The 9,977-nt window shown below is 34.9% G+C and overlaps 1 protein-coding gene across 3 annotated transcripts in view; it reads right to left on the bottom strand.

Annotated features, from left to right (window-relative positions):
- Positions 1–9,977, bottom strand: part of Dmd (dystrophin) — a 1,091,134-nt gene that overhangs the window by 564,885 nt on the left and 516,272 nt on the right. For all 3 annotated transcript variants that reach the window (XM_050128228.1, XM_050128226.1, XM_050128227.1), the window contains exon 10: positions 4,697–4,908. In XM_050128228.1, coding sequence (XP_049984185.1) covers positions 4,697–4,908 — 212 coding nt within the window. The remainder of the gene's footprint in view (positions 1–4,696; positions 4,909–9,977) is intronic.

Genomic DNA, 9,977 nt, shown 5'->3' with positions numbered 1-9,977 from the left:
AAATTTAAAATTTAAAAATGTTTAAATTTAAAAATTTGCAAAATTAAAATTAAAATTTATAAATTAAAATTTAAATTAAAAATTTAAAAAATAAAAATTTAAAATTAAAAAAATTCTTTCTCTGTTATTTAAATTATTTTTAGCAAAAAGTACTGAATTTATTTTTCCTTTCATTATTTTCACCAGCATCCACATTAGAATTTTCTTCTTCAAACAATAAAACTTGGCTAGCTACTTTTCGTCATTTTTTTTCCTCACAATGACACATCTCATTCTTCAGATGCCTAAGTATTTTGTATTTTTATTTTCATGTTGCTCAATGTTTTAATTATATTTCTTCTCTTCACTATTTTTATATTTGCAAACATTGAAGCTAATTATTTTTTATTTTATTTCATAGTCTTAAGAAATTTTAAATTATAGAATTTTAATCTGTTGTTAATATGTTGGAGAGTTATGTGAATTATTATTGCGTAGAGTATGTCAAATTTTAGTGATTTTTAAGTGCCTCTATCTTCCCAGATATTCACTTTGTCATTAAAAATGAGCTATGTTTTGTTGAATAATCACTTCCTTTTTTCAGTTTTTGCTTTATGTAGTTTCATAATATTTTTCTTGACCACTTATGCGGTTTTTTTCCTTATGGCTGTTTTTTCAAAGCCAGTATTTCCATTTGGTTCTTGTTTATAATTTTTATATTTATTTTACATATGTATTCATGAAGGGATGCCAAAGACCCTCTCCACTCTCCACAAATATGGCAGAGCTTTTGAAGTCTCCATATGGACAACTCAACTTCCAGATGCCCATTTCAAGTTTTTATCCAAGCTTTCTCAATGAACATCACTACAGTGTAAGATGCCTTGTTAAATAACAGCTACAGAATGATATTTACCATGAAAAAGAATGTTTGCCTTTTCCTGGGGACATAGCTCTAAGTCAGCCCAAATAAAGACAAGATTCTGTGCATAGGTTCGTTTTAAATTTATTTTTCCCAGAGAGTTGAAAGATAGGTCAAATAGTGCCATCAATTTTGGAATAAAAATGTTGCTTTCTGAAGAATACCAACCCTGTCACTCTTGATGGCTGTAAGATTGCTAGGTTTTATAACTACCAGGGGCTCCAAGTTCAATGATTTTCAAAACTAATGTGGAGCTGGAAGAAAATGACAGGAAAATATATATAAAAAAGCCTCTAATATTACTGTTTTGTGGAAGTATAACAATTCAGAGATTTTTATGTTTTGGTTCATTTTATAATTTCCTCAAAGACAATTTAAAACTGTTTGCCAGAATATTTTGTGTGTGTGTGTGTGTGTGGAGTGGTTTTCTAGTCGTCACAGTATATTTTCCAGTATGGAAGAAATTAAAATATGAACAGAAACCTAGGCAAAATAAGGTTGTGACCAGAGTGTAAAAGAATGCAAACAAGACTTGGTAACTCTGCCTTAGATACAGAGTACCTAAGTAGCAGGGGAAGTGACCCTTTTACTGCCTATGCTGCGTCATTGACATAAGGTATAGTCCATATGTTTTAAGTTTAGTAGTTTCCAAGTACTTTAAGGAGAAAGATACTATTAGTGCATTGATTCTTCTTATTCATGTAGCAGCTTTAGGGAGAGAATAAAGGGGAGTTTTAGAGTGTATGACCAAATTTAGGCTCTTAAAAGAGGATTTCAGACAATGTTTGTAATTATTAGATTTGCAGAAATAACTTTGTATAACTCTAATATACACATTTATACATATATGACAAAATGTATCTGCTTGATATATATAAAATAATTCAGTTTCTAACATTATACATATTTATATCTAGACAGGACACTGGTATGTAAGTTTACCTCCTCCATATATAATAAAATTGTACCTTTTATTTTTATCCAATAAAACCCTGGATTTCTTTTTTTCCCACTAAAATAATTTGTGATTCTCAACTAGCCAGTGTAACTACTTTAGAGAAGATGATTAAGTTTGAAAATTAATTACAATTATAATGTATTTATGATCCAGTAAAAGACATATTTAAAACATAGGGTGTTTTCAGCCCTGGAAATGTTTTTTTTAATAATTTGAAAATTATTAGATTTCTCACTTGAAGTAGTTTCAAATAATAAATAGCCAAATCAGCTAGGCTCCAACAAGATTTCACTTCTCTATTGAATTCATGTACTCTTAGCTCAGCGAAGCACAAAACAGCTAATGCCGTCACGTTTGAGAGGCTTTTATGCTGAATTTGACACAATAGCAATCACAGAGCAGACAAAAAAGGAATTTCTCTTTCAAAGGCTGAAAGGAGAAAAATAAATGAAAACTATGAGCCTGGCCAAATCGCTCTTGCCACCAGAAAAGAAAGTTCAATGTGATGAAGAAATAATTTTTTTTTCCTAGGAACTTACTGCCACGTTTGGACCAATGTTAGCTTGGTGAACAGGCTGTGAGCTCAACTGAGGTTGTAGGAAACGAAATAAATCCTAGGATGATCAGTGCTGGCCACCTCAGGTACCAAGGCATACTTGTTTCTTTTGAAAGTTCTAAATGCTATCATCAGTCATAGGATTCTGTTATGGCTTATTGTCAGGGATTTTGTAACAGAAATCTTGTATGCTTTTTTTCCCTGTAACATCTGGCTCTCTTAAAAAAAGAGCATTTATTTAACCAACTTTAAGAAGATCGAATGAAGAGATGTGATTAATAAAATAATCTGCTTTCTAAATGCATGTCTTTGTTTCAGAAAATTAATTCATTATGCAGCAGGGAGATAATGTGAAAATAGATATGGATAATTTTTCAAGACCTGCTAATTACTAATCATAGAATAGACCATCTGCAGTCTTTTTTTTTGTTTTTTTTTTTTGTTTTGTTTTGTTTTGTTGTGCTCAACCAGTGTTCTCCTACTGCTGTCTCCTTCTATTCTGACATGTTTTCCATGTTTTTTGTTTGTTTGTTTTGTTTATTGTTTGTTTTCCGAGACAAGGTTTCTCTACATGACAGTCATGGCTGTCCTAAAACTGGCTCTGTAAACCAGGCTGGCCTCAAACTCACATCCCTAGCACTGAGGTTAAAGGCATGTGCCAGGTTTTTAAGGTGGGCTTTCCCAAACCCCGTCTCATAAATGATTTCTACTATGTAAGTGTGGTATTATTTCTATAACTACTTCGCATTTATTTTTCTAAGCAAGAGGTGGAGAGTTTCAAAAGATCAAACCAGAGAGATAAAGATGAAACTTAGTGAAATGGTAGGAAGAATTAAAAATGATAATGACTAGAAATTAATTACAGAGTGATGAAAATCGTGCAACGACATTAAACTGAAAATTCAGAATTAAAAAATATAGATACTATTAGAAAAAATAAAGTATTTGTAGATAATAGCTAGAAGAGATTTGAGAGAATTAAACATTTAGAATCATTAATATATCTAGATTGCTAGGAATCCAGATAGTAGAATTCAAAGTATGGTGATTGCTTTAAAGCATCAAAATGATCATAGAGTTGTGCTAGCATTTGAAGTCATTCACTGCTGTTTACTAAGAGTAGACTGGGTCATTGTCAGGTACACGGGATCAAGGGAGGCTGTCAGCTATAACCACAGTTCCCCAACTCTGAAAAGGGCCTTACAAGGTCAGTAGGTTCTCCTGGCAATCTTAGGCACACAAATGTAGCAATAACTTATGAGGAGGGAGGTGCAGGTCAGATTATCCAGTATCTTCTCGTCTGTATTTCCAGACATTCTTTTAAAATGGAAATTGTAAGTGATAAGCCTGCCAACATTACTCACTAGTCATGAAAAGCAGGTATCTCCATTATTTGTTCCCCAACCTTGCATATATACATATATATTCTGGGTATAGGCAAAGATTTTATCTTCACAGCAGCTTAGATTCTTTAACAAAGTGGGTATAATGAAGACTGGCTAAAAGTTTATTAATCCCATTTAGTCTTCCTAAAATTAACTGGGGAAAAAAATCAGTGAGATATATATATATGTTCCCTTTATACCTTCTCTGATACCCACTCATTCCTTTCTCCAATTAAAGCTCTTTGTAAGGTAAGGAATGGGAGGTGGGATAGATCTATTTTCTAGGAAGGAATTGATGGCAGACATTAATTTAAATTCACACTACTGCAGAAGTATAGTAGGCATATCATCTTGGAAGTGCTCTTAAGAAATAGTACAGTGTAAAACCCAGGTCATGGGTAGGGAAACTGAACAACAGAGTGCTTGCCTAGCTTTCAGGAAGTCTTTAGTTCAATCCCCCACAGCAGAAATTTGGCATGGTAGCAAGGCACAGGCCTGTAATTTCTGCACTCAGGAAGCGAAGGCAGGAGGATCGGGAGCAGGCTATTTAAGAGCCTGTTTCAGTAAAACAAAACATAAACTAACAAACCACATATATACTATAAGATGAAAATCAGCTCGAAAGTTGCAAAAGGCTATCAGCTTTCCTCTAACCTGCATTATGTCTCAAAATTTGGAGCAGGTAGGTGTGGTGGCGCTCACCGGCAACCCCATCTTGAAGGAGCTTTTTCAATTTGAGACTGTCTCAAAAAGCAAGCAAGGAAACAAGCAGTCAAGCCAATTTCACTATTCATTTTTGTTTAAGTATTTTTTTTCATTAAAGCCATTAGCTTTTAATCTAAGGCATGATTGTATTTAACAAGGATTTTATTTTGAAAGTGATGTTCGACACTGACCTTGGTCTCTGTGATCTTCTTTTGGATTTCATCCATCGTGTGAGGACCCTCTTTCCATGAGTCAAGCTTGGCTCTAGCCTGTCCTATGATCTGTTCAGCTTCTTCCTTCGTCTCTAGCCACTGTGTTGAATCCTTTAACATTTCATCCAACTGTTGTCTCCGGTTCTGAAGGTGTTCTTGTACCTCATCCCACTGATTCTGAATTCTTTCAACTGGCATAAGAGGAAAAATAAACAGTAGTAAATACTTCTCTAGAGAAGACAGTTTAAACTTATCATAAAACTTCATTTCATATTTGCATTTCTCATTACAATATTTATGATGCTATGGGTATGATAATTAATAAAATTTCTTTGCTCAGATGGCAAATTTGATCTTCTATTAAATTATCATCGTGAAAGTAAATTAGAATATTGCTGCCATGGGTAGAAATATAATTTTATTCTTAGTTTCTAATACCAAAAAGAATTATGTCTTAGAAATGTTCTCTATGGCTTTGCCCTATTACTTATGCATTTGACTTGTGAGTATAAGAATCTTAATTTGGATGTCCCAAAGTCAGAGGCAAGATGGAAAACAGAGACAGAAAATTTTCTAGAGCTCGCTGGGTAGCTAGCCTATACTTCTTGGTGACATTTCAATTTAAAGAGAGACCTTGTCTCAAAAATGGTGGAAAACGCCTGAATTATGACTCTAGAAGTTGTCCACTGGCCTTCATGCTCAAATGAGAACAAGAGAAGACATTGAGTATATATATATATATATGCATTTAATAAGGGAATTTAGACAAATATACTTTATGCTCATGTAACTATGAAACAGATTTTCCACATCTTTCAATGCCCATAGAATGAAACCTCACCCATAAGCGATGGAATATTATTAGGATGATATGATTTCATAATTCTTATAGATAGCAAGAAATTTTTGGAACAGTATCTTTGCGTTTTCCTATTCTAATTATTTTTATGACGAATCTGTCAATAAAATGGACATTCTAAAGTAGATATATAAGGACCTGATTATGCCAGAGGACGTTCTTGTGAGCAGCACTTTGCATCTATGATTTAAGAGATACACTTTTTTCCTGCTAAGTGTATCTTTGCTAACTAACTGCACATTCAAATACCACTATTATAGACAAAGAGTTCTGCTGACCATCCTTTTTGCAGCCATAGACATGTATCAAATACTACTATGATTCATGTTTTAACTTTTCTCTCCCAGCCTATGGATACCTCACCAGCAAGAATAGGGCTTGTAATAGATACTGGAAGTAACCAATCTCTATACCCTTGGTACTTCTCGTAAGTACACATTAGCAAGCACTTACCGTGCTGTACTACAAAGCATGAAAAATTTCTCTTAGCGTGACCAGACTTGCAGGGACAATTAAGGAATAATAACAGTATTAAGGCACTGTCAGATAAGGGTTGGAAGAACATCACTCCTTGATCCCTGCCTTGTTGCTTGGGAGTGAAAATTATGAGAAGCCTGTTCCCTAGCCTCCGAGTTCCCTCAGTAATGTTGTACAACCATGGCAAAAAAACACAATAGCTTCCATAATAATCGACTCTTACAGTTTCTTTCCTTTCCCAAGCTTGATTCCACTCCCCTACAGGTAATTCTTTTGAACACCTTACAAATAAATACATTTTCCTCAAACTATCATTCCAAAGTTTGTTTCTTGAGAAACAGAGCCCAAATTGTTACTACTATAGTCATTTAAGAAATTAAGCTGGTTACACGACAGTTTAGTGGGTAAAGGCACATCCTTCCAAGCCTGATGATCAGAGTTCAAATCCCAGAACTTACATGATAGAGTCAATCTTATTGAAAAATTATCATTGTCCCTTTATTATGTCTCAGCTTTATATCTTTCCAAAAATGGCTTTAACTCCTATTTTATTGTCTTCGGTTGTACTCATAATTGCTATCGCATGCAATAAATGTTCTGTGAGATTGGTTTCTTTGGTTCTAAGTTAATTTGTAAGACTACACTTTAAAAAATCATTTCTATGGTTTTGTTACACTAATTTAATTTATATTAACCATATTTTTTTTGTGCAAAACTCACTCAAAATCAGGCTTGCTAGTAGAATGTCAAGATATGATATAAATTCCATAGACTAAAATGTATGGTAAACTCTTCTGTGGTGTTAAAGTCATTGATAAATTATTTTCTCCAATATTTTCAAATTAATTTCAGGTTACAAAGACTCATTTGCTATACCTTTTGCCTGTTTTAAATCGAATAATTGACAAAGTAATATAAAAATATTTTTTATATAAATTAATGCTATTTTAGATCTATTTTAAAGTTTAGAATCACATTAAAGTCTAGAAGCTAATAAGCACAAATAGTGTATTATTATTACTAACTAAATGCAATCTATGAATATTAGAACGACAGAAGAAACAGTAAACATATGAGAATTCATTTTGCAGAGCAGGAATTATAGAGTGAGTGTTGCTTTTACAAAATGACTCATAAGACTTTAGAGAACTAGTCAGTTTGTCAAATATATTCAAAATATTATTTGACTTGTAATTGTTACCAGATACACAGTCAACAGAAATGCAAACTTATTTATATTTACCAAAAGATTCATACTTTTCACTCCTCTTAAGTCAATAAATACAAATTTGTATCTATGTCTATCTATCTATCTATCTATCTATCTATCTATCTATCTATCTATGTTCTATCCATTACCTATCTTTCTATGATGATGTAGTGTATATGGAGGAGTGAGAGAGTTGGAACTATTTGCAATAATATGGAAAGACTGCAAAAATATAATTATTGAGGGGTACAAAAGTTAGTTACAATTGAGTAGATACTAAAATGCTGTTTTATTAAATGTAAGATGAAAAGTCAGGAAAGAATAGAAGATTATGGGACTCAGGCTAGTGGTTGCTCTTGTTGGATTAGTAGTTACTAGAATACATATGAAGGGCTCTGACAAGTTTCTGACAATATCCTCTTTCTAGATTTGTGTGGCATTTACACAGGGGTACTCAGTTTGTGACAGTTTGCCAATTCAGATGTTTATGCTAAATAAAGTTTTCATTATACATTGAAATGAACATATCATTTANTGTGTTTTTCCAAAAGTGGTGCAATATAGATTGGTTTGCTGAGTTTACAACACTGTTTAGGGATTAGATGTCTGTAGATAATGTTCAGTGGCACAAAAGCTTGCCTATCATACAGGAGCTCTTAGCCTGGTCCTCAGTACTACAAAAGGAGGATGTTTAGAAAATACTTACCAGACAGTGAACTAGATTAAACTCTCCATAAGAAACTAGAACATGAAGAGTAATCAGTTGTTCACCTATTGGGTAAAAAAGCTGGGCACTGCAGTAATCGCCAGAGAAGACCTTGCACAACCGTATGCAGAAAATTTTAGAAGCATTACAAATATTTCATCTTTTCAAGAGATGAAAGAAAGAAGGCATCAAATGTGATCCCTCATGTTCCCATCTCTACCCACCCCCCAGTCCACCCATGAAATCGCTTTTGTTTCCCTTTCCCAGGGAGATCAAAGCACTCCCCATTGCGTCCTCCTTACCTACCCTCTCTTGGTCTATGGATTATAGCATGGTTATCCTTTATTTGAAAGATGTAGTCCACCATGTTTTAGAGGGGGGAATACTGAAAGAGGCCACTCGAAAGGGAAGAGCACTCGGGGTAAGGTAGAAACCTGATAAATGGGAAACTCCCAGGTATCTACAATGAAAACCTCAGCTAAGATCCCAAGCAATAGGGGAATACATAGACAGAAAGGGCTCTCTCTTGTGACCAGGCAAGACTTCCAGTGGAGGGATGGAGATAGCAACCCACCCACATAACCTTTAGTCTTTCCTGCCTATGGGATGTGCTGGGGTAAGGGTGGCAGAGAGATGGTATGAGTGGCCAGTCAACTACTGTCCCAGCCTGGGACCCATGACATAAGAGTGAGCACTCACCCGACAGTGCCTGGAGCACGAGGACTCAGAGGCTGGATGGCCCAGAGACCTATTATAGAGTCGAACACAACTGGAGAAAAAGTGTCAAGGGAATTATGCCTAATGATATTCTGCTATGCTTATAGATTGGCGCCTAGCCCAGTTGTCGCCAGCTAAGCTTCATCCAGTTACTAATGGAAACATGCAGAGACCCACAGCCAACCATTAGGCCATAGTCAGGTAATCCTGCTGAAGAAAGGAAGGAAGGATAGTAGGAGCTATAGGGGTCAAGAATATAACAAGAAGGAAAAAAAAAACACAGAATCAGTTGAACTGCTCTCATAGTGCCTCACAGAGAGTGAACCAATGACCAGGGAACCTGGGTTAGTAAACTAGGGCCTCTGTATATATGTTACAGTTGTGTAACTTGGTCTTCTTGTGGGACTCCTAACAGTGGGAGTGGGGGCTGTTTCTGACTTGCTTACTGACTTTTGGGACCTTATTCCTCACACTGGGTTTTCTTTCTCAGTATTAATATGAGGGGAGGTGCTTAATCTTACTGTAACTTGATATATTCTGTCTTGCTTATATCCATGAAAGGTCTGACCTTTTCAGAATAGAAATGGAGGTGGGGAGGGACTGGGAGGAGAGAGGGAAGGAGAAACTGAAATAGGATGTAAAATGAATAGATAGATAAATAAATAACAAAAAAAACTTTTAAAAAGGAAATAAGGCATTAAATCTAAAGCTCATCGAAGTGAAGCTGTTATCCTGGAAATGGTTCAGTGTGGGAGTTGGACAGCATGCAGACATAGTAATTGTCCATAATGGGCCGCACTTCAAATTACAGAATTTTATTACACTTGCAACCCTTTCCCCACGAGATTGATTGATCAAAGATGTATTATGGCAATGCACTTGGTCACTAGAGCCCATACTGTTAGATTTACATTTACACCAGCTTCCACTGACATGCAAGAGTGAAATAATAATAAAATATATGCACATAAACCCAGGCAATCTGTGCATGTTTGTAATTGAAAATCAACCCAGATATCCACTTTTTTTTTTTTCTCGTAGAGGTCCATTGCAGAAAGCTTCTCAACTGATTTACACAGTAAAGAGATGCTGGCTAATGAAGGAAAGTAAATAACCAAAGCTACGACACAAGATGACAGACTGGGACACAGCATGTGTGCTGATTTACAGGTCTCTAGAAGTGTCAAATTGGAAACCCAGTAATCATGTTAAGGATCACAATATTGCAGAAAAAGTAACAGTTCAGTTGATTAAGTACGGACCAATTCTTCAGTTCAAGTTTTTAAAAGAG

This window comes from Alexandromys fortis, unplaced genomic scaffold (genome assembly GCF_014885135.2).
Source record: "Alexandromys fortis isolate MF-2015 unplaced genomic scaffold, M_Fortis_MF-2015_v1.1 scaffold_265, whole genome shotgun sequence".
In the NCBI taxonomy this organism is placed as follows: Eukaryota; Metazoa; Chordata; class Mammalia; order Rodentia; family Cricetidae; genus Alexandromys; species Alexandromys fortis.
This window is presented reverse-complemented; position numbering and strand designations above follow the sequence as displayed.